At 35.0% G+C, this 26374-nt stretch overlaps 3 protein-coding genes and 1 pseudogene across 3 annotated transcripts in view; 3 read left to right on the top strand and 1 right to left on the bottom strand.

The window, feature by feature from the left end:
- LOC18014299 (callose synthase 11) overlaps nt 1–1377 on the top strand; it is a 9206-nt gene extending 7829 nt beyond the window's left edge. The window contains exons 3-4 of the mRNA XM_006396577.2: nt 12–969; nt 1052–1377. Coding sequence (XP_006396640.2) covers nt 12–953 — 942 coding nt within the window. The 3' untranslated portion in view covers nt 954–969; nt 1052–1377. The remainder of the gene's footprint in view (nt 1–11; nt 970–1051) is intronic.
- A 4118-nt stretch (nt 1378–5495) lies between these two features.
- Nucleotides 5496–5991, top strand: LOC18014445 (annotated as a pseudogene).
- A 2703-nt stretch (nt 5992–8694) lies between these two features.
- Nucleotides 8695–11239, bottom strand: LOC18014444 (uncharacterized protein At4g04980). The gene is given in 11 exon segments (XM_024154178.1): nt 8695–8916; nt 8992–9309; nt 9402–9477; nt 9479–9519; nt 9521–9566; nt 9634–9984; nt 10415–10514; nt 10516–10547; nt 10549–10756; nt 10855–10978; nt 11147–11239. Coding segments are annotated over 11 exon segments (1599 nt in total). The 5' UTR covers nt 11228–11239.
- Nucleotides 11240–20202: 8963 nt separating this feature from the next.
- LOC112085150 (EMBRYO SURROUNDING FACTOR 1-like protein 8) lies at nt 20203–22533 on the top strand. The gene is given in 4 exon segments (XM_024154177.1): nt 20203–20305; nt 21642–21752; nt 22362–22475; nt 22478–22533. Coding segments are annotated over 4 exon segments (384 nt in total).
- Nucleotides 22534–26374: the final 3841 nt, after the last annotated feature.

Here is a 26374-nt window from a genome sequence, read left to right as displayed (position 1 = left end):
TGACTCAGTAGCACCGTGCCACTGGAAGAGGTTTTGTGGTGGAACATAAGAAATTTGCTGAAAACTACAGATTGTATGCTCGAACTCATTTCATCAAGGCTATTGAGCTCGCGGTTATCTTGTTGGTGTATGCGGCTTATAGCCCATTGGCTAAGAGCTCGTTTGTTTACATACTAATGACGATTTCGAGCTGGTTCCTTATTACATCTTGGATGATTTCTCCATTTCTGTTTAACCCATCTGGTTTCGATTGGCTCAAAACAGTGTATGATTTTGACGATTTCATGAATTGGCTATGGTCCAGAGGCGGGTTGTTTACCAAAGCAGATCAGAGCTGGTTTACGTGGTGGAACGAAGAACAAGAGCATCTGAAAACAACCGGAGTTTGGGGAAAACTGCTTGAGATTATACTTGATCTTCGGTTCTTCTTTTTCCAGTATAGCATCGTGTACCATCTTCGCATTGCAGATAACCGGACCAGCATTGGTGTATACTTGGTTTCTTGGGGATGCATTATTGGGATTGCTGCAATATATATCACAACAATCTATGGTCAGAAAAAATATTCTGTCAAGGAGCATATCAAATACAGAGTCATTCAGTTCTTAGTTATATGTCTCACCGTCCTTGTGGTCGTGCTGATGTTGCAGTTCACAAAACTTACATTTGTTGATTTGCTGATAAGTCTCTTGGCTTTTATCCCTACGGGCTGGGGACTGATTTCCATAGCTCAAGTACTAAGACCGTTTCTGATATCAACAGTGGTTTGGGACACAGTGATCTCGGTTGCTCGCCTTTACGACTTGTGCTTTGGGTTGATAGTTATGGCTCCAGTTGCCATGTTTTCTTGGTTGCCCGGTTTTCAGAATATGCAAACTCGGATTTTGTTCAATGAAGCCTTTAGCAGAGGCCTGCAGATTTCTATCATTCTTGCTGGCAAAAAATCCACTTGAAGCAAATATTATTGGGGTATGAATCAAAATTTTATTATATGTTACCGATTACTCTTAAGGACATCCCTTAATAAGATTGATTTCATCATATTCTGCAGGGTTCTTTGATTTTATGAAGATCAAATATTCTAAGAAGGGTTACATATTTTGGGAGCTTTTAAGTCGACGTTATCTATCTCTCTGGCAGAAAAAAAAATCCACTTGGAGCACTATGGTCTTTGAAGCAGAGCATCCCTATCTAGATATTTAAAACCATCATTAGTGTTGGTGTTTTGGTAATGAGTTCTTTAAATTATTACGTCTTTTCCTTTTCTTTTGTTTTTAATATCATTGATGTTTAAGTCTTTTTCCCTTTCGTAATTGGATTCCTATTAGCCTCAGGTCAGTGTTAGCGGCTATATAAAAGATCCATTACTTTGTGTTTCTTTCATCTTTGCTTTTGAAAACTTAATTAAAAAAAAAAATAGAAAGAAACAGCACTGAGAGGAGTACTCTCGACCCATTAATTCAGCCGATCTCTTGATCTTTTGAGTTAAGATCCGAATTTGTTTAGAAATCCTTCCAAGGATATCGAAGCTTACTTGTTATTACGATGCAATTGGTGACGCGTTTAATTGGCGGTCTTTGGCCTCAACTACAGAATTTCTTGGCTCAGTTTGATTCAACGACTGTTGCGCCCATGGATGTAAGCCACTTCATTTAAGGACGACCATGGCAATATGGCCAAGATACATATCACAACAGCAAGAAAAACACATATAGTTTTGTGTTTGACAATCGCAAAATCAATTTTTTACCAGCTTCTGAACTGTCTTCTCTTCTAGTATCAAAGAATGAGGTTATTGTCCATCCACAAGTTTCACGAGATTTGTTCCCGAGTGCAGTTTGAGAAAGAACTGAAAAATGTGGGATTTCTTTTGGCACTTCTCCCATCATCTCCGTCTATGCCGACCACCAAGGATCCAGTTCCACCAGTTTTTTCAGCACTCATACGAGAGTTTGAAGACATTATCTAGACGATTTGCCTTTGGGTTTACCACCTCTACTCGATTTACAACACCAAATTGATCTTGTTCCCGGTGATACGTTCCAAATCGTCCTCATTACCGACTGAGCCCCCAAGAACATGAGAACTTACGTCGTCAAGTAGAAGAGTTGATCGCAAAAGGCCATATTCACAAGAGATTGAGCCCTTGTGCTGTGCCGGCTTTTTTTATCCAAAAAAAAGATGGCTCTTGGAGGATGTGCATTGACAGCCGTGCTATTAAAAAAATTACGGTTCGATATCGTTTTCCCATTCCTCGACCGAACGACTTATTGGATCAGATTGGAACATGAACGATTTTTTCGCAACAATCTCAAAAATGATTACCACCAAATTCGTATCAACCCCAGAGATCAATGGAATACAACGTTTAAAATGCGAGAAGGGTTATTCGAATGACTTGTCATGCCCTTTGGTTTGTCTAATGCCCCTAGCACATTTATGCGAGTCATGAATCAAGCTCTTCGGCCTTAAATTGGGAAGTTTGTTAAAATATTTTGATTCTCAGTACGACACTTGAGGAGCGAGCCTTTGTGGAGTGTTTTGGACATTTTGCGACATGATAATTTCTTTGTTACAAAGCATAAGTATGAGTTTGGTATTGATCATGTTCTTTTCTTGGGTTATGTGGTCTCCAAGGATGTTCTTGTTGTCAATCAGAGTAAGGTGGACGCTGTGCATTCTTGGCCTGAGCCTTGTTCTTTGACGAAAGTTCAAAGTTTTCATGGACTTGCATCATTTTATCGTCGTTTTGTCCCACACTTCACCATTATCATGGCTCCCATTATGGATTGTATGGAAGAGGGAAAATTCAATTGGATTCCAGCAGCTACAACCGCCTTTCAAGAGATCAAGGATAGGCTCACGTTTGCTCCAATTTGGTGTTACCCGACTTCACGCAAGCTTTGAATTTCACAGTGATGCATCTAAGTTGGGTATAGGGGCAGTCTTAAGTCAGCAGGGACGTCTGATTGCTTACTATAATGAGAAACTCTCTAGTGCTCGCATCCGTTATAGCACATATGACATCGAATTCTACGCGGTCGTTCAAGCTATCAAGCATTGGCGCCATTATTTGTTTCATCGCGAGTTTGTCTTCTTCACTGACCATGACACTAAACATTTGGATAATCAAGCCAAGGCGTCATCTCATCATGCTACTAGGATTATATTTTTGCAATAGTTTACATTCACAATTCGCCACCAAGCAGGAAAATTTAATCGTGGCTGATGCATTAATCCGACGTCATGCATTAGTTTCTATAATGCAAACATCAGTCCTTGGCTTTTCAACGTTCTCCGAGCTGTATTGCTCTGATGAGAGCTTTTTGGGCGACATCGTGGCAGACACTTCTTTTGTCTTTAGCCTCCATGAGAGCTTTTTGTTCAAAAGCAACCAGCTTTGCATTCCGGAGTGTAGCTAACGTCTCTGCATTATTGAAAAACTATATGACGAAAGACATGTTGGGAGGGCCCAACCCTTGCAGCTGGTGTCTAATTCATACTTTTGGCCGACCTTACGTTGTGATGTTGTTCGATTCGTTGAACGTTGCCGCTCATGTCAACAAGCTAAGGGTTCTACCTCCAATGCGGGTTTATACTTGCCTTTACCGGTGCCCACACAATCCCGGATATACATTAGCATAGATTTCATTCTCGGTCTTCGTCGTACATAGAAGGGTAGCAATTCTATTTTTGTGGTGGTTGATAGATTTTCGAAAATTGTTCACTTTATACCTTGGAAGAACACTACAGATGCGGTTCGTTTGGCTTCTTTGTTTTTCCAAGAAATCTATCGGCTTTATGGGCTGCTTACTTCGATTGTTTCAAACCGCGACACTTGTTTTCTTAGGCATTTTTGGAGGTTTGTTTGGAAGCTTCTCCGTACGAATCTTGATATGAGTACCGTATATTCATTCTCAGACAGATGGACAAACAGAGGTTACTAACCGTGCTTTAGGAAATATGCTTCGAAGTCTTGTTGGTGATAATCTCCAGTCATGAGATTCTAAGCTTTGCATTGCTGAGTTCGCTCATAATCGCGCGACCAATCGTAGTTTGGGTTTCTACTCATTCAAAGTGATATACGGCCTGATTCTGCGGGGTCTTTTGGATTTGGCATTGCTTCCTGATCGTGCACGTCTTCATGGGCAGGCTGTTGACTTTGTTGACAATGTCCAAACAGTTCATGGAGCAGCGCGATCTAATCTTGAAGCTTCTTCCGCAACGTACAAAGCTGCAGCCGACAAGCATCGTCCTGAGGTCGTGTTTAACGTCGGTGATCTGGTATGGGTTTTTTCGAAAAAAGAAAGAATGCCGGCAAGTGAGTACAATAAGCTCCCTTCACGTAAACTAGGTCCAGTGGAGATTCTTGACCGTATTGACGCAAATGCGTATCGCGTCTTGCCTCACACCGGACATACGCACAACTAACGTCTTCAATGTTAAGCATATTTTTCCTTATCATGTTGAAAATGACGATCCAGATTCAATATCCTCCACCGTTTGTGAGCACTACACCATGGTAGCCTGGTTTTTCCCCACTGTGGTTGCATTTTGAAGTTGATTTAGTTGACCTTGGTGTTGGTGTGTTTCTAAACGTATGTATGAATCTATCTTTGTTGGCTTTGGAGACTGATTATTTATCATGACCGTACAATTAATTCTATCATACTGCTGCATGGTTCTTGATTTGATGGGAGCTTAGAAATGGCGGTATATGCTTCACACTGCACCATTTTTTTGTAGGTCTTTGTACAGATTGACTCATGCATTGGTTAATGTTTCAAGTTCACTTAACAAGCTCTCTTGCTGTTGCTCTTATGCACATATTTGGTGTCTTTCAATTTTTTCTTTCTCTCTCTCTCTCTTCTTAAATATTCTCATTCTCAAGCAGTTTTGTCATGTTTTGATTTTAGTCCATTAATGTTGTGTGACTGTAGAGTACGGCTTTCTATATTTTACCCCTTTGCCTGAGGCACAAATTGTTTTGTGATGTTTGAATCAAACTCCAAAGCCTGAATCGAATGCTTTCATGATATAACTTCCTGTAACGATCCATTTTATGACTAATAACTAGTAGTCCGCACATCATTTTCAAACGGATTATTTTTACCTTTTTAGTTTCCATTGACTTCTGTAGGTTGAGGAACAGAAATTAACTAACGGCATTCGTTGAATGAAAAACACTTAACTAAAAACATTCGGTAAAGTACCTTTGAAATCAAGCTATTTTTTAATCACTCTTAAAGTAACTGGGTAAATTATGTTTTCTCCGTGTCAAAGGTTCACCATGGAAAAATTCAAAATGATCAAGTTACTCCAAACAAATACATTTGAAATCAAGCTATTTTTAATTTCATAGTAAATAGAGATAGACTGGGGTATTCAATTCATTTAAAAGTCTTTTAAACAAATGTTTCTAGAGTTAGTTATTGGAAAACTCCACTAGCCTTTTTTATTTTATTTGGTTACAGTACAACATCATTCATCAAGAAATGTCAAAATACAACATCTTTATGTTTTCAAGCTCTTCTCTCATGGAAGTAAATAAAGAAGTGATCCCAGAGATGCAAAATCTTTTTCAATCCGAAGAAGATGAAGAAGAAATTTTGTTAGGAAAGTCAAAGATAAGTAAGCTGTTAGTTACAAAATTAAAGAAAAAGAAAGAAAAAAAAAACCATCAACTCAAGTTTACTATTTTTGTCTTCAAATTAACAAGCTTGATTTGACCCCCATAGATCTAATAGTCCCAATAATTTGATGTTGGCAGGTTCGATTGTGAAGACAGAAGATGAAAGGGAAGTGAAGAGAATACCCTTCTTTTCCCAAGAACCTCCAGTAATAGAAGACGACGAAGAAGACATGACGAAGAAGACATGGATATGATCGAGGATTATCAAGAAAGAGATGATCACAGAGATAACGAGACATATCATGGAAGATAATGTTCCTGAAGAAGAGTGTGTCGTTGACTTTGAAGGATTCTTTTGAAACCTACCTTCTCTTGGCACCTGCGTCACTTCTTCCATCTTTGCTTGGTTGCTTCCTATGTTTTGTAACTTTTATTATTTTGGTAACTAAGAAATTCTATGCCTTAAACCCATAATTCCTTGGATTAGAGACTAGATGAGATTAAGTATCGGCGGTATTCAAACTGATGACCTTCAAATCTCTCCTTTGGATGGCCATGGAAACCATGTAATCTTGTGATCTGCTCAAAGTTTATTCCTAAGCTACTCTGCAAGAGCACAGATGTGCAGTTGTAGTATGTAGAGGTCGAACCACAGAGACGAGAGATCACTCAATAAACCTTATAGAGATCGAATTACGCTAAGCAGAAATATTGTAAATAAATAGCAATGCAACAGAATTAGACTAAGCAGCAATAAAAACGGTTTGTAAGATTCAGATGGATGGAGATTAGGCTTAGGGCGTTTCTCAGGAAATCAATGAATGCAGATCAATCGATTAATCAGGGTTCAGGTTTAAGCACGGTTCTTGAACTCGAATCACAAAATTATAATTAATCAACTTCCGTTGTGAGAATTATCTAAGTTAAAATCCTAAAATTCCAAATTCATTTGCAAACCCTAAAGATTTAAACCAGCTTTAATTCACAAGTTCGATATGTTCACAAAGTATCTAAACCAAATTCCTTTGCGAATAGCTACTTTGCTCACCCTAGGTTCTTTCCAGTTATTCAATTACACTTCCGTGTCAATCAATTAACCTAAGATCTAAGTTCTAAGTGGCCAGTCCAGAATTAGCTTTAAGAACAACCTATGGTGAAGAACTAAATAGATTATGAACCCTAACTAAATCAATTAATTAAACATCCAGAGAAAACCTTTATGAGAACCCTAAACCTAACAAACAAACTACTCAGACATGGAGCTTGAAGCAATAAACATGATTGAATAGATTGCAGTAAACAGTAAATAGATTAATAAACAGGGGTTCGAAATCTTCTCTCTCCGGAACAGAGTTTCAAACTTGTCTCCCCAAAAGCTCTCAAAAAAAAAGTTCTCTCTCTAAGAAAATCTAAGTATCGATATAAGGTGGCTAAAAACCCTATTTATAACTTAAAAACACGTTTTGGGCTTCCTTGTAATTATTGGAGAACTTCTGGGCCCAACTCCTTCTTTAAATAGGAAACAAAATCGCATTTTCCTTATTTCTCTAACAAGTGTCGAGCGTCACTCTCCATGGTGTCGAGCGTCACTAAAGCACAAAATCCATTCTTGACGAAATTGATCCTGATTAAGCTCCAAATTGCTCCAAAGTCTCCAGTTAAACTCCAAACGTACCTAGGACCTGAAAAAACTCCAAAAGACTCGAAATACACTAAAAAGACTCTATAAATAGGACTTATACCATGGTTAAAAACCATAAAAACCATAATATATCATCTTGGTACACTGGATTTAAATTCCTAGTTTCTACTGCAAGTTCACAGCTTGTGATTGTAATATAGAGAGATTCGAATTCTAGAGGACCAGCATCGCACTATGACTCTACAAGGACTGAAAGAAAAAGCTAAGACAGAAAAAGATTTGGTTGGTTTAGCAACAAATTAAACTCAATAAAACAAGGCACTAGACTAAGGTAATTCGTAGGAAATTTAGAAATAGAAACCAAATGGCTATTCAGGGTGCGGTTTAAGGACAAGTTTCGAACTCAAACATAGATGCAATATCGATCCACTGTCGTGGCATCAATAACTTTTTCTAACAACCTAGAATTCTAAATTGTCGTTTGAACCTAGAAATCGCAGACAAGCATTAACGACAAGGTTTGATTTTTTCACAATCTGCTTAGCATTAACTGTCGTTGGCTAAGGACGAGCTGCTCACCAATGTTTTTTCTAGCAACCTATTACACTTTTGATGAACAGGTTATCTAAAATCGCAGATTGAGTGATCAATTCAACCTGAAGCATTAAGACTAACATTGGTGAAGACAATCGATATGAATTCCTATTTGCATTTAGTTTACTACCTCATGAAATCCATTAAGAAACCTTAATAGAGACTACTCAGACATGGCGAAAAGAACAGAAACAAGAGATAAAAAGGAATTCATGAATAAAACTCAGAACAAGGGGTTCAGAATTCTTCTAAAATATTGCAGAGATTCTTCTCACAAATCTTACAAGCAAAAACTCTCCAAAGTAGTCTCTCAATCTAAGAATCATAAAAAGTAAAAACATGTCTCTCTCTCGGGCGGCTCCTCTTTTTTTATTCATTTTCTTGTGTCCCAGAACTAGGTAAAAATTAGTTTTCTTATTTTTCTTCAGACGGTTAGAGCGGGTGCTCCACTGCAGAGCGAGTGCTCCACAAGTGGATGCGCCAGGAGCGAGTGCTCTGAAACTGGAAGTGGTATTTCTGCGTATAATTTGTGCTCTTTTGCTCAGTTTCAACTCCTTTATTCCTTTTTGCTCCAAAGACTCCATCTGCTCCAAACCTCACCTAAAGCCTCCTAGGTACCGGAAACGACCTGACAAATACTTAGAAGACTCTAAAAAAGATTAGTAAACAAGGATTAGAATGAGTTTGCCACTTATATTGTAATTAATTTCGTATAGGAAATGAAAACAAAATTCTCTTTCTTTGAATTGGTCCAAAATCAATACTAGAGACCAACAAAAAAAATGTTACATTGCAACCATCTCAAGCATCAATTTCTTCTTGGTTTTTAGGACACGATGGCTGAATCTGTTTGATCAGGATCTGTCTGAATCTCATGTGCAAGTTGTCTTGTTAAATGATCTGCTTGTTCATCGTGACCTCCTGCAAATGTATAAACCTTGATAGCAAATTGAAAAGCCCTCCATAGCGGTTTACCTCTCTCTTCCTTCATATTATTCATCTTGCTTTCTTCTCTGCTCTTGACCTCCTCGTTCGCTTCTCTCCTCTACTAGAAAACATAGAGAGATCTAGTCAGTTTCAACGCCGAGGATAAAATGCTTGATTTGTGATATGTATAAAAAACCTTTAGTGCTAGCTCCATGCAGTTTGATGAAACATCAACCATAGTTTCTTTGACTTGAACAAAAACTTCGAAATCGATATTAATGTTGTGTCTCTGAAACATTTTAGCCTCTTCGTCTTTTGTTCGTTCCACCGTTTCGATTTCTCCTTTAAATTTGTTGAAGTAACGCTCTATCTTGTCGAGAAGATCGTTTAATGGAGGCTCAATTTTCCAGTTCTTGAGCTCAACTAGAATCCGATCTAACTTCTTGTACAAGTCACCAGCTGTTCTAATTGCTTCTAGTTTCTTCTCAGGGAAACCTTCAAACCTCGCGAGAACCTAAAGCATCCAAAAAAAAAAAGTGTTATATATATACATTGCAAATATTTCGATGGAAATCAGCGAGTCGATTCAAAGAACAAGGAGATAACATACTTGAGTTTCATTAGTTTCTCAAGAACAGATTCCACTTTGCTATGAAATTCAAGCAATTCTTTCATGTCTTTTCTGGAAATGCTGTATTGAAGATTTCAGTTCATCTATTGCTTTCTGCATATTTTTGCACATCTTCTTCGATGTGCTGGAAATAACTCGATCTGTGACACAAACGAAAGGGTCAAAACTCAGCAAATATAGATTAAGACTTGTGACGCAAGTATCTACCTTTTTGTCATCTCTGCAAGTGCGTCAGCCATTCCTGATCTTGCACCTTTAACAGGAGATTTCTCTGCAACATTCTTCTGCCCTTTATTTGCTTTTGTTGTTTTTCCTTGTACGCTATGACCTTCAAGCTTTCCTTTGAGAACCCAATAGAGATTAGCAATTTGTGCTGATCGTCTCAATTTGCTAGTTGCTTTCTTGGCATGCAAGGATCTTCCGCTACCTGGTGGTGCTGGAAGTGCCGGCATCGACGGAATATTATCGCCATTTATAAATTCTGGGTTTTGAAGTTGACAAATATTGTAAAACCAGTGAAACAGAGATTTAAGCAAGTTGATTCGGATATAGCAAAATCTTTTGCACTTTATTAGAAATCACTTAGACAATTTCTTTAGACTTGTCTAATCATTATCACAACTTTGCTTACAGCAAGCTGACACTGACCGATTCCTAATCTATCCAAGCTTGAAACAACAACTGTTGTGTGACTCTAAACTTGTTCACTCACCAAGAACCCTAAACTCTCTCTTTGCTTAGTTTCTTGTGCTCGTTCAATACTCTAAAACGGCTAACCTAATCACCACTTCTCCAGCTTTTCCTTTCTGTTGAGATCTTCGAAATCTCCAAAATATAATTTGCAAAGATCCTCCTTGATGCACAAGTAATCTTCCATTTAGCTCCATTCAGCTACCGCCAGATCAGCTTCTTCATTTCCTTTTGCCACGTCATTTTCATGTTCCAACGACAGCACCTTCTTGTCCAGACTCCAAACTCTGGATCTTACAAAAATCTCCACAAATCATGTGTTTTTGAAGGTGGTGGTGGCGGTGGAGGAGTCAAAGCTTTTCTTTCCGGCTGTGGTGATGATGGAGGTGGCGGTGGCGGTGGCGGTTGAGTTACTATTAGACATCATCATCGGGAAGAACCGATCTCGGTGTTAATAGAGATGGGTAACAAGAGTTGTAACTTTCAGAGTATGACACAGATCTTGTAAAACTTCTTCTTGCTTCTGATGGAACACCTTTTCCTGTAAAACTCTTTCTTCCATCAGATTCAAGATCCATCATACCGAACCTTTCTCTTGTCATCTTGATAAGTCCATCAAGAGCTGTTAAAACATGCTCCGCTGCAGAGAATAAGAAGAAGAACAACAAAAAACCTTAACTCTCTAAGTTTAGAAAGATCATCAACTAAATAAATCCAACAAGTGTTTAGTGAACAAACCAAGACGATCTAACTTATTCTTCTCAACTCCACTGTTCTTGTACTTAGATCGATAAATCCAGTCACTATCCATAATCCAAGAATCACCAATAGCTCTGAGATCCTCGTAGAAGAAAATCAACATCTGTTTTTGGGGCATTTCTGGGATTCATCAATCAGGTCAACAAGACTCATCAGGTAAACAAAGAACGGTTTTTGCGCTAACTCAAGAATTGTTATTGTTTTTTTTTCTTTCCTGTAGGAATAATGTTTTATTATGTAACTCAGAAAACTGTTTAAATTACTTGTGTACCTTATCAATCTCAGCTCCTTCCATTTCAAAAGACTGATTAATGGTTACAATCTCTGGAGAAAGCTTTTGTAGATCCTTCATTGCATGTGTTATGATCTTAAATAGAAAAACAAATTCAGAAACAAAAGGAGAAAATATCTTATCAGTTACACTCTCTAACCCATCAACCAATATGTCAAATGCTTATTCAAACTCTATGATAATGTTAGGTTTATTAAAAACCAAATCTGAAATTTACAAACTGAAAAAAAAAAATTCGATTCCGATTTGGTTCTTGACTGAATATATAAACCGAATGAAAATTCCAACGCCTCTCTTTGGCCCCGAAACTTTTAGACACACTATTGAATAAGCTATTCAGTTTTGGTTGTTTTCCTTTAAAGTCTGTTTCTTTCATGTAGATATTCGATTATTTACTCAAGTTCTTGCATATTAATGGTCGACCAAAAGCTTTGTAGCTCAAATGGTTTAATTTACTTTCGAACAGACTCGCGAGATCATTTATAAACAATGCTTTTAAACCCGACCCAGACATCAAACCGGGGGTAATGTATGGGTCATTGGATCAATTGGAATGACTCTGGTTCTACCGCGGATCAATAGACTAAAAGTTTTTAATGTATTTATAGAAATTGTATATGTAATTTTATAAATATAGTCATACCAATAACAAAAATATGAAGTCTAATGAAGTTTTAAATCCAAATAAATAAAACCAAAAAAAAAACATGACGATTAAAATTTCTATTGATTACTAAAAAATACTAAGGAGAGAATTAGAAGTTGGGAAGAATAAGTACAAAGTTTTCAGACTCTGGACCAGATTGGCCGGTTGAACCGGTTAACCCGTAACCTGCTCAGTAATCTAGTCTGGATATAATTCTAAAACCGAGGTGTTTACAACCGGAAAAACCCGGAAAACCCCATAAAAACCGCAACCCACCTTTATTAACCGATCCGCTGGGTTTCGGTTTGTTTTTGAACCACTTAACTTTACTGGCCAAATTAATTTTGTCACTTGACTTTAACAGTTGTGCAAAAATAGATGAGAAAAACAAGATTCTAGGTTTGAGTTCTGAGTTGAAATGAGTAAAAAAACGAAATGGAAGAGACGGTGTGAGATACTAGGGTTAAGATATGAAAGAGTGAACATTATTTTTAGTCAAAGACAGAGATAATTATAACTAAACATTTATAGTTTAGTATTTTTTAGTAATCACTAAAAATTTTAATCGTCATGTTTTTTTTTGGTTTTATTTATTTGGATTTAAAACTTCATTAGACTTCATATTTTTGTTATTGGTATGACTATATTTATAAAATTACATACACAATTTCTATAAATACATTAAAACTTGCAAAGAGTCTAAAGTAGAGTTTAAAGCATGGCATCTTCAGTTAGAAAATGGTTTAAGTCTAAACATACTGTTTCTTCTGCTTCTCAAAAAAATAATTAATTCAAGAGAAATAATGTCAAAAATTACAACTTTTAATAAAGAAATATCACATGATCAATACCTCATGTTAATCCTGAAAATATATATCAGATAGGAACTTTTGATTTTAAAACTGCATATTCAATAAAAGAACATGAACATACTATATCATTACAAAATGAATTTGAAGAAATTAAATTGCTTTCTTCTATGGCATTAGAAAGTTATAGAAAAAAGAAATTTAATTATATTCATTTTGGATTAATACAAATAGCAATAAAACCTCTATCCAGAACAGGAATAGATTCCCCTATACTTATGTTATTAAGAGATAAAACTTTATTAAAATTTGAAGACTCCTTATTAAGAGCAGTACAATCAAATCTATGTAATGGAGCAGTATATTTTAATTGTGCTCCAAACTTTCAAGTAAGTTTACATGATCCTACTATATTTAATACATTAGTACTAAATGTACACTTACCTGAAATTAAATTTCAACAAGAAAGACATGGCTACTTATTGTTGTATCGAATTCACTTCAAGCAATCTACATCTGAGTTTAATCCAAGATGTTTATTGCAAGATGATAAAGACGAAACAATTATACTAGCAGTACATAGTCAAGATACTCCTACATCTACTTACACACCAAAGCAACTAAAATGGACAGAAATAACTATTCCCGATCAATGGAAAATAGATATTACCCAACCACTAAGAAATTTTGAGCAAAGAACTATTTCTAACATAACAGAACAAAGTGACGGAAAAATACTATTAAAATTTGGATCATTTAGAGAACCATCTTCATTAAGAATTAGCTCTTTTTACCCTAGATCCTCTTTCTCTGACTATAGAACTGGTAGAACCAGTACTGAATCAGAAGAAAGTGTAGAACAAATTTTAACTAAAAATCAAGAGAAAAAACCAATTAATTTTCAAGCACCTATAGCGGAACCTATTCAAAGTTCTGAAGCAGGATCTAATTTTCCTACTTCTCCAACACTTTCTGATTTCAAATCAATAAATGTTATTTCTAAAGACTTTGAAATAGATAAAGAATACATTAAAAAAGAATTTTTATCTAATAAAAACAAAATTAAAAGACAATGGTATTTTAAAACTTTTTCTAAAGAAACAACTCTTATCTATCGAGAAGTATGGTATAATCATATGGAATCAATAGAAGCTAATATTCCATTTTTTATATGGTTTGAAACATATGCTCTAGAAAATAAAATAAATTACCCTTATAAAACTGAATCAATTAACACTAGCTCCACCTTATATAATACTTGGGAAATGACTGATGGTGAAAAACTTAAATCAGTTCATCCACCCTTAAAAGATTTAAAATTATATACACCACAAAGACAAATCGTAGCTACACCATTTAGAACTGGAGCAAATAGAGATGATAAAGACATAGTAAGTATGGCAGGTATTAAAATAGTTTATGAACAAAATAATTATCAAAGTCAAATATTTCATACTATATCAAGACAAATAGATCACATAGATAATAAACTTGAAAAATATGAGAATAATGTAATTACATATTATCAACCTCATTTACACCTCTTTAATTCTATTTCACCACCTCTATTCAAACCTTTAACTAAGCCAGTTAAATTTCCAGAAAATGAAATTTTAAAATCTATCAAAACTAGACTAGACCGACTAGATAAACATAAAGGTATTAATATTATTGATGAAAATAGTCAAATTGAAACTGATGAAGAAGTAGAAATTAATCGTATAAAAAGAAAATTTCAACCATCAAAGAAACCATATTATCCTAGACACTCTCCACCAGACCTACTATTTGAAGAACATCATAAGTTCCCTACTACAAACTTTTATACCGGAGACGGTATATATGAATGGAACATAGATGGTAGGTCAGAATACGAAATGATGAACCTATTCCAAGAAATGGGGATTACTGGCTTGGCCTATAAAGCTAAAGGCTTATCGGACAAACAAGCATGTGTCCTCCTCATTTCCGGATTTAATGGAGCACTAAAATATTGGTGGGATAATTCTTTAGATACAATTTCTCAAGATTCTATTATCAACCATACTGAAACTAGACGGGTAGAAGGAGAAGATGGACTTTATGAAGAAGAACAAATCCAAAATGCTATAGAAGTACTATTACATACAATGACTATGCATTTCGTACGAAACCCTTCTGAAGAATTAACCAGTAAAAAACTTGTTTTAACAAATCTTAGATGTCCAACCCTAGGAGATTTCAAGTGGTATAAAGATATATTTATAACCAATATATTCCAAAGGAATGATTGTAATCAACCCTTTTGGAAAGAAATGTTTTTTTCAGGATTACCATCATTCTTTGCCGAAAGATTCTATATATATATATAAAGATAGTTTGTCCGGTTTCTTCAGTTACGGCAAATGATGAGACACTTTAAATAAATCAAATATCACACTACCAGAAACTAAAATTAAACAAACCATATGAACGACAACAATCACGGAATCACCATCAAAAGAGAATTGCATAAACAGATTTTTCGACGGAAGTAATATTTTCCAGAAAAAAAACTCAGCTCAGCTTAACCATAAACGCTGGACTTTCTACCAATCCCAAAAAGGATCCATGAAATCCACGCCAAATTGGAGTCACCAACGGCACACCCAAAAAACCAATTCCAAAGCTGAGAAACTGATCAGCTCCTCAATATGATGACGAATAGAGGTATACCTAAGAAATCATGGGAATGGGTTAGACCGGCACCGATTCTGGAAAAAAGCACTGCAAGAGTGGACAATACCGAAATCAACGTCACTGAATCACCCAAGGAAGAAAGAGAAGGAGGATGAAAAAAATGACTCAATTAGAGACCAAAGGAATGGGTATGAACAAAAGGTTGGTCCGACCAAAATTTCAATCACCCTCTTTCAATTGAAGCACCCTCTATCAACAATAGAAGAGTTTTGCCAACATTTGAGAGAGCTATCGATTAATACCTACAATTATTAAGGGCTAGAAACGGACACAGCTTTGTATAATCAAAATGAGATTTCATAAACATCGAACGAACAAATAAATATAGCTGGAAAATGAGCCAATATAAAATAATACAAAAAATTACAGACTAAAAAAAAACTTTCATACTAACCATCCAAACCCGATTTCAATATAGACATTTTGTACTTCTTTTGACTCAAGGCCTTATACAAAATATACTAACGGAGAAAGTGCTTTCACAATTACAAATTAAAAAAACGAAAAAAACAAATACTTCATAAACAAAAATAAATTAACAAGAATAAATATAGCACTTCCATAACATTAACCAAAAAATTATTAAAAAAAAACACCCCGAATAACACCTTTTATAAGAGACATAAGTCTCCCATATATAAAACTATAAAAAAGGGAAAAAACATGTGTATAATATAATAGAGAAGAATCGTAATATAAAAACAATGGTAAACGTCCGCGCGTAGCGCGGATCACACACTAGTAATAAGTAAATTAAAAGACTTTTCTAGAGGACAACCAATACCTTGGGATTCTATAACTTACGGACAATTGTTTGCTTTCGTTAAAAAGGAAGGCTTACAAATTTGTCAAGAACATAAGGATAAAAAATAAACTAGTAAATTTAGATTTGGTGAAACTATGGGCTCATTTTGTGAGCAATATGGTTATCACCGACTCCACCTTCTAGGGAAAGACAAAAAACTCATAAAAAAAATAAATTTACACATTCATGACCATATAATAGAAATAAAAATTTCTCAAAAAAGTACTTTAACTCTTACTATACAAAAAAATAAAAAATTCAGGAAACCAGCTCAACAAGAAAAACTTGTTTGTTGGAATTGTAAACGCCCTGGACATAAATCTTCTGACTGTAAAATGAAAAAGAAGATTAACGAAATTTTCCACGATCAACAAGATATTAGAGAAAAGTTAGAAAAACTATTACTTTCAGAATCAGAAAACTCTGAAGAACTTAGTAGTGAACCCTCTTTAGATATCATAGAAAACCAAAGCGATTCATCGTCTGATCATTCACAAGATTACTCCGATGATATTTGCAACTGTAAGACAATAAATGTAATCACAAAAGATATAGATAAACAATTCCTAATAGACATCATAGATAAAATAGATGATCCAGAAACCAAAAGAGAAAATTTATTAAAACTAAAAGATATAGTACATAAAGAAAACCAATTATCTACTCCACAACCTTTTAGCCTTAGTAAAATACTTGAAAAATACCCTTCTCCTACTTTGTTTAAACAAGTAACTACAGGAGAGTTACAAGGAGAAGTTAAAAATTTAAAGGCACAAGTAAGAGAATTACAACAAATAGTCCACCAACAACAATTAGAACAATTAAAAATAAATGCTAGGATACCCTTGATAGAACCAAGAGTTCATCAATTCGTATCTCCTATTCCCACTGAACCATCTGCAAGTAACCCTGAAAACCAAGAAAAGACAAAAGATGAGGAAGAATATATCCAAATCATAGACAAAATAAACTATCAAAAATGGTATACAAAGATTACTTTACATATAGGATATGATTTTAAATTAGAAATAATAGCATTATTAGATACAGGAGCAGATTATAATTGTATTAGAGAAGGAATAGTTTCAACTAAGTACTCTGAAAAAACCTATGAACGACTTAGTGGTGCAAATGGGAGTAGTTTAAAAGTTAATTATAAACTACCCAAAGCAAAGATTTGTAATAAAAGCTATTGTTATAAAACACAATTTATCCTAGTTAAAAATTTAAGTCAAGAAGTTATATTAGGAACTCCCTTCGTCACACAAATTTATCCATTCAAAGTCACAGAATTAGGAATCACTACAAAAATTGTTGGAGAGAAAATAATTTTTGAATTTTTATCTCCTATGAAAACTAAAGAAATTCTAGCCTTACAAAACTCCACCATAGAAAAATCTATAAATTTAATTAATGGGAAACAAAAACATATTCAATATCTGCAATAGGAAATAAAATATCAACAAATAGAACAACACTTACACGATCCACAAATAATAAACAAAATTAAGAAAATAGAAAATGAATTATTAAGTCAAATATGTTCTGAAATCCCAAATGCATTTTGGAAAAGAAAAAAGCATATTGTTGAAATTCCTTACGAAAAGGATTTCAATGAAAGAATTATACCAACTAAAGCTAGACCAATTCAAATGAATCAAGAACTTCTAGAACATTGTAATAAAGAAATTCAAGAATTATTAGATAAAAAACTAATAAGGAAATCTAAATCACCTTGGAGTTGTTCAGCCTTTACGTTAATAACCAAGCAGAAAAAGAAAGAGGAATACCTCGCCTAGTGATTAACTATAAACCTTTAAACAATGTTATACAATGGATAAGGTATCCTATACCTAATAAAAGAGACCTATTGAAAAGACTATATGATGCTTGCATATTTTCAAAATTTGATATGAAAAGCGGATTCTGGCAAATTCAAATAGCCGAAAAGGACAAATATAAGACAGCATTCACCGTGCCGTTTGGGCATTATGAATGGAATTTCATGCCCTTCGTTTTAAAAAATGCACCTTCTGAATTTCAAAATATTATGAATGAAATATTTAACCCTTATTCTACCTTTTCTATAGTTTATATAGATGATGTATTAATATTTTCAAAATCTATTGACCAACATTTTAAACATCTATATACTTTCTTAAACATAGTCAAAAGACATGGATTAGTAGTATCCGAAAAAAAGATGCAAATATTTCAAACAAAAATAAGATTTTTAGGGCATAATATTTATCAAGGAACTATAACACCTATATCTAGGTCTATAGAATTTGCAAATAAATTTCCAGATAAAATAAAAGATAAAACTCAATTACAACGATTTTAGGATGTTTAAATTATATATCAGACTTCTTACCTAATATCAGAAAAATTATTCAACCATTGTTTTAGAGATTGCAGAAGAATCCAGTATCATGGTCTAGTCAGCATACTAGTATAGTTCAAGATGTTAAGAAAAAAGTCACCACTTTACCGTGTCTAGTTATTCCACATCCTAATGCATTCATGATAGTAGAAACCGATGCATCAGAAATAGGATATGGGGGAATACTTAAACAAAAAATGTCAGAGTCTACTCAGGAGTCAATAGTCCGTTTTCATTCGGGAATTTGGCTTGGACCTCAAAAAAATTATTCTACAGTTAAAAAGGAAGTTTTATCTATAGTAAACTGTATTTCTAAATTTCAAGACGATTTGATAAATAAATTTTTTTTTGCTACGAGTAGACTGCAAATCCGCAAAAGAGATTTTACAAAAGGATGTTAAAAATTTAGTTTCTAAACAAATTTTTGCAAGATGGCAAGCAATTTTATCTGTTTTCGATTTTAATATACAATATATAAAAGGGAAAAATAATTGTTTACCTGATTTTCTAACAAGAGAGTATTTACAGGGAAAATCTCAAGACCTACAAAATGAGTGAACAAAAGAAACCGATGTCCGCAACAGACTACATCAAGAATCAACCGCATCTACAAGGAAAACAAATAACCACCAGTAATCAATACTCTGCATTAGCAGAATTCCCTCCTTTGTCCAATGCAAAAGCTGTTAACCCAATACCTCAAAAAATAACCACTCCCTCCTCCTCACAAAAAACTACTGACCAAAAATCTTCCTATTTCCTTAAACCACACTGCCAACACCTCTTCACCACCTCCTTCACCAAACCAATATTATTGAAAGACTTAACCCAATTTATCAATCGTATATTTTACGAGGATAGCCAATACCTTACAGACAACCTTACCAAGAACCGTACTTTTTATGAGTTTATCCTCGTCGATACCAAGTCAGTCGAAATAACCCACCATACAGATAAAACCAACCCCAACCTCATCTCCTACTCCACCTGCAAAATACTACGGATATGCAATCCTAAAGACCTCGGGTTCTTTACCTCTCACACCACTAAAGAATTCTCTGTTTCAGGGTATCATATTCTAGGATATACCTAGGTAGACTACCAAAAAGCCTTCCTACATGCCTTTTACCTACGCACCTATGACCACTCTTGGTTTCTATCATTTGACTTTCATTGTCCTAAGTCAATACCAGGATGGTTCTGTGAATGGTGGTACTGGTTCGGATCGTCCGAAGAAATCTATCCGCCCCCAATACTCAAGGTATCTTTACCTTATTACAGTAAACACGAGAAACCCGAATCCATAGGCCCTTTACCAAAAATATCTTTCCATATTGATATGGGGGTTCCGTGGATACTATCTTGGCATTTTAACCTTATACTTTTTTTACCCGATATGCCATACTCATTAGTCCGAGAATACCGAGTAAAATGGTGGGACAAGTACAATTTAGACTGTTGCTCCATGACTAACCTTGAAAAATGTATACAAATCCATAGTCAAATTAAGCAAACCGTTACAACAATATCCAGAGCACTACCACCTATTCAAACAAAACCAACTACCTCCACCCCTAAAAGCCAAACAGCCCAACAGAGTCAACAACTTCGTCCTCAGGATCAAAGAAAAGCAAAAGAAAAGAGAAAATCAAAAAAATCTTAGAAGCCATCGCTATGCAAATATCTTTCGACGAAGACGAAGACGAAGACGATATTACACAAGACACTTCACCAAACGAAGATCCATACGGCGGTCCATTATCCCAAGACCCTCTTTGTATGTAAATATTTATTTTCAAAATGTAAAATGTAAAATGTAAAAAAAAAAAAAAAAATCCGAAAATAAAGAAAAGAAAAGAAAAAAGAAACAAGTCTCTACAGTCTACAGAAATATTCAAAGGAGAAGAAACAAAATTAGCAATCAAGTTGCCAGAAAAATCATACAAAAGAAGAAGAAAACAACATCATTAATCAAGACCAAGAAAAGAAGACAATATCAATAATCAATAAAAGGAGACAGCATCTTCAGAAGACAGCATCTTCAGGAGATAAGTCTGAAGCTTCAAAAAAAAAAATAAAGACATTACTTAGCACTCCCAACACAATATCAAGACACTTCATCTTTACTTTACGATAGTTTTATCAATCCCTTTGTATAAGTAAGCAAGAAAGCTAGAGAGAAAGACAGTGAATTTTCAGTGAGACATCACTTAGAAATTCCCTGCACTTCTATACTCTCCAAAGTTTTCATCCTTGTATTTTCATCTTTGTATTTCCACTCTTTGTATTTTACTTCTTGTATTCAAATCCAGTTTAATAAAGTAAGTTTTAATCATACTTCTTATCTTTAATTCAAACTTCAATTTTTTATTTTACAAAGTTTAAAACTTATAACCAAAGAATTTATATAAGTTTTAGAATTTACTTATAACCTGGGATTTAAATGGTAACAGTTGTGCAAAAATAGATGAGAAAAACAAGATTCTGGGTTTGAGTTCTGAGTTGAAATGAGTAAAAAAACGAAATGGAAGAGACGGTGTGAGATACTAGGGTTAAGATATGAAACAGTGAACATTATTTTTAGTCAAAGAGAGAGATAATTATAACTAAACATTTATAGTTTAGTATTTTTTAGTAATCATTAGAAATTTTAATCGTCGTGTTTTCTTTTTGGTTTTATTTATTTAGATTTAAAACTTCATTAGACTTCATATTTTTGTTATTGGTATGACTATATTTATAAAATTACATATACAATTTCTATAAATACATTAAAAACTTTTAGTTTATTGATTTGCGGTCGAACCAGAATGAGGATATGTTATTATTGGCAAAATCAAAAGAAAAAACAATATAAGAAAACACCTTGATTTCCGACATTCATATTTGTCATAAAGTTGTTAAAAATATGTGTTCTCTTATTAAATACCATACATATATATATATATTATACATACAAATATATAAGTATATTACCACAAAATTCTTAAATAAAAAAAGCAAAAAAAAACTAGTCAAATAAATCTAACCAATTTTTATGGATCACCATGTAAGACATGCATGACTAGTTACATACTTCTATATATATATAAACCTCTACGACTCTACCATAGGTATTTCAACCACATCAAACAACAAAACGTGTCGTAAGATAATCAAAAGAAACAATGTCGTCATTGCTATCTTTTGCATCATCCTAATTGCTTTATTTCCTTTGCATGAATATATGTATATATATTAGCAGGATCGATCCACAGCTAAGGCCCGTGAAACAATGATTTTAGTGTGTGTAAAAAAGATATTAATTTTTGGGGTAGTCAAAAAATTTTGAGGCAGCCAAAAAATCCAAATTTTTTTTATAAGTGTGTGTAAATACTTTTATCCCACATCGATTAAGTACAAAAAATAGGAAGGAAAAATTGCCTATAAATAAGAGTCATTATCCTTATCAAATATTTAAAAAAAAATCGAGTTTTACTTATAAAAATTGATTATTGGCCTCAAAAAATCGGTTCTAGCTTATAAAAATTGATTCTGGACTTCAAAAAATTGATTCTGAACTTAAAAAAATCGATCTTAAGTTTAAAAAATTAATTTGGGCTTAAAAAGTCGATCTTATATATTAAAAATATGCTGCAAAAAAAAATCGATTAAATAAATTATTTTTACGATATATTTTAGACGTCAAATCACTTTGGGCCGGCCTTGTATACTAGTTTCCCCTTTTTCATCAAGTTATCATCATCACCATTGCAATCATCTAATCATATATATTATCGATACTTGTTTTTTATCCCCGCAAATTATATTGTTGTTACTTTTTGTTTATATAGGTGAAAATAGCCAAACTCTCGAAGCAAAAAGTAATGTAGCCAAACGTCCACCTTGCATATCGGTGAATTGCGACGCTAAAGATAATAATCGCACCTGTGCTTGTTGTATCTCCAAACTGGGAACAGGTGTTACAACAGCAAAACAGAATGTACGGCTGCGTGCAAGGAATAACATAACACGCGACCTCCATCAAGTATTTAAGAAACCTTAATAACATTTCTTTAATACCTAATTTCTAATTATATTTTCTTTGATATGAATAATATATCTTTATTTTGAAGTCCAGCAAATACAACTTATGCCTATTTTTTATGTGTTCACTGATTTTAATTTGAAAGGATCTATGTAATGCCACTAGCTAAACTGATTTTCTCTCATATTTTTTGTGCTGTTATTCAATTTCTTAATTGCTCTGGTTAATTATGATTAAGAAACGTAATAGAAAAAATAAATTAATGTTATATAGTTTGCCTACCATGGGATTTGAACCCGCGATCAAGGTTAAGAGCCTTGCACTTTTCTAAACTTAATATTTCGTTACTGTAAATGTATGTTTTTTTTTTTTCAGTTCGCTTTTAAACTGTATCATTAGTCACTACATACGTATCATTCATGAGCTGTTGATATACCATATCACACAAAAGCACAAAACAATAATTTAGATCAGAAATTTGGATTTTATTAGATCGGGCAAAATACAACTGAGTTTGTTTATAGAAGTGATAAACGAACTAAAACTTAAGAAATTAAGAAGCTAGCAATATCTTGAGTTCTCGGTCTCTCAGTCTCTTGGGATTTCTTGTGTGGTGTCGATTCCTCTCCCTTTATATATGCACTCTAAGTCAGTTTTCGCGGGACATCTTTTCGATTTAGGAACAAGAAGACATTCCTTTTCTCTCGGGAGTTCCTTTTTTCGTTCAAGTTTCGTCCAAACTCGGGATCTTTCTCGATTCCTTTAAGAAGTTCCGACCAACTTCTGTTTAACGGGCCGCGTTCGGCCTAGGAGCTCGTCTGGCCCAATCTTCCCAGTACAATTCCTTCGTAAACCAGGCTTAATTCCTTCGTAAAACGGGCTTAATTCCTTTGTAAACTGCGCACGTCGCGGTTGCGTTTCTGTTGCTCGAGTTGGGCGGGTGAATTCTGTAACATTTTTTGGAGGAGGTGGTAATGCCAGGAGGTCCTTTGCAACGGTATTATCGGACAGTGTATTATTAGGTCGGGGTGACCTGCTTCTCTGTGCGGTTGAACGTCAGAGATCGTCAAATGAGATTTGCCCTTTCCGGCACTGTACAAGCAAGTATTTCGTAAGTGTCTGCAGTATTCAGTGCTGTGTCCTTTGCGATTGCGGAATTTGCAGAACAACGTCTTATCTTGGTCTTCGCTATTGCGAATCCATTTGTTGTTCCATTGCTTGTTCAGTTGTTGGATGGCGTTGGTGTACAACCTTTTATGATTCTAGTATCCCCTGCTGTAACCTTTTACGATTCTCATATCCTCGTTCGGGATGTTTGGTTGTGTAGCTTTGATCGTGAGCTGCTTCTTATTCCTCTTCTGCTATGTAAGTATTAGCTCGGTGCAAGGCGTCCTCCAAGGTCTGAGGTGGGTTATGCTTGATCGCGCTTCGGAAAATCGTTTTTATCCGAGCTCATTTCTGTAGGCATAGGAGGGCGGCTTCATCGCTCATTGTGCAATGGGTGACCACTATTTTGAAGCGGTGGATGAAGTCATGGAGGCTTTCGTTTGCATCTTGAGCTATCTGCCACAGCTCAGAGTTTTTGGTGTTCGGTCCGATGAACATAAAGAAGTGCTTGACAGAAGCCGTGGTTAGCTCCTTGTAATTATTTATCAAGTTCGCCTCGAGCCGCAGGAACCAGTCGAGAGCAATTCCACCCAGACTTTCAACAAATAGTTGGCATTGGACCACATCCATTTCTTCAGCAGACCTAAACTGGTATCGGTTCATGCAGATCACAAACAAGGTCAAGAAGTGTTGTGGATCAGTGTTGCCTTCGTAGATCTTGATTTTGAGTTTTTCCAAGTGCCAAACGGGTGTGGCCGTTATGCGTGGGGTGAAAGGCGTCTTCTGCGTCTCCTAGATAACACGGTCGATCTCCGGCGCCGCACTCGTTGCTTGATGAATCATTGATGTGATCTGTCGGAGTTGTGCCTTCATTGCCTCGAACTCAACATCACGATTTGTATCTATCGGTGTTGGAGCGTTTGCTGACCCGAGAGCGGCGGATCGCATGGTCCCAGTTGGATCGCTCTCTATATTGAGATCGTCAATGATGTTACGGACTCGCAACGGAGTTCGGGTTTGACTGAGTTCGGCGATTTGGACCGCCATCTGGCTGAAGTGTTCCTCGCTCCTCTTGTTGATAGCTTTGAACTGTGCATTGAACACTTGGAGGAGCAGTTCTGTGCTGAGGGCTCCGACGGCGGGGGCCGTTTGCCCGTTCCTGGTTTTGGCGGTTTTGCCGGGGGTTCCCCCTGTTCGCTCTGCAGGAGTTCGGTTGTCTCCGTGCTTCTGTTCGAGAGGATCTTCGTGTTGGGTATGAAGAGTTTCTGTCATCGCTGGTCTGATCTTTCCCTTCTCCGATCTAAAAACTGAGTTTTCTGTTAAGCCCCTTTCTTGGCGTGCTAATTGTTGATATATGATATCACACAAAAGGGAAAAACAGTAATTCAAATCAGAAATTTAGATTTTATTAGTCGGACAAAATACAACTTAGTTCATTTATAGAAGTGATAAATGAACTAAGACTTAAGAAACTAAGAAGTTAGCAATATCTTGAGTTCTCAGTCTCTCAGTCTCTTGGGATTTTTTGTGTCTTCTGGTGTCGATTCCTCTCTCTTTATATATGCACTCTAAGTCGATTTTCGCGGGGCATCTTTTCGATATGGGACCGAGAAGATTTTTTTTTCTCGAGAGAGTTTTATTTTTTCGTTCGGAAACTTTTCTTTTTCATCCGAACTCGGGATCTTTCTAAATTATTTTGAGAAAAGTTCTAACCGACTTCGATTTAACGGATTGTGTTTGGCCCAGAAGTTTATCTGACCCAATCTTTCTGGTATAATTTTTTCATAAACTGAATTTAATTCGTACCGATCTTCATTTGTATCGGGGAAAACTGAAATGCGGTTTTCACCTCCACATAAGCAACAAAAAAAATCCTATTGTTAATTACTCACAAAAACAAACATAATCGTAATTCGTAACAAAGCATTGTGATAATCAATTTGTTTGTTGCAACATTAACGATAATTTTCCGTCAGAAGAGTAATATAACCATATTAAACTTTCCTCTCATAAAAAAAAATTGCATAACTTTAAAAATAAAGTAATTTGAAGACCAAATTAATTAATTAACTCAGCCATCATCTTCCGTCGTTGTTTGTCATTACCAGAGGACATCGTTTTGAATATATTGTCTCGCATCGTTTCGATCTTCTATTTTTGGGTATAAATATGATGTGATTGTTAAGAAACACAAATACAACAACAACTTACTGGGAAAAAAACGAAAACAAAGCATACCAAAAAAATTAAAGAATAAAACATGAGACGACCAAAAAAAAAGAAGAATAAAACATGATTTCCCTAGAAACTAATTCCTTTTATAGATCTCATCATGCTTACACAAAAAGAATCAAACCCAGAAAATCACATCAGCGGTAAAACAATAAAAAAATCAAAAATCGAAATTGTATGTTTTAAATATGTATCCCCAAAAAAATGAGTCACGAAAATTAATTTTATGATTTCTGAAATGGTTGATTAGATCATCATAAGTAGAAATCCTATGGTTGATTAAGTTTTGCATTAAACAAGGATATGCTGTAAATAATTTTCTATGCTCTTTTTTTTTTTTAAGATAGACCAACAAGATCACATATATTTTTTTTTTCCCCAACAACATCACATGTAAGTTATATAATTTATGTAAGTTAATTCCAGAAAAAACGGAAAATTTTCTCATATTTGAAAGCAGTATAAAAATGCAAAGAAATT

This window comes from Eutrema salsugineum, unplaced genomic scaffold (genome assembly GCF_000478725.1).
Source record: "Eutrema salsugineum unplaced genomic scaffold, Eutsalg1_0 scaffold_3, whole genome shotgun sequence".
In the NCBI taxonomy this organism is placed as follows: domain Eukaryota; kingdom Viridiplantae; phylum Streptophyta; class Magnoliopsida; order Brassicales; family Brassicaceae; genus Eutrema; species Eutrema salsugineum.
Note: the sequence above shows the minus strand (reverse complement) of the source record. Positions and strands in the feature narration are given on the sequence as shown.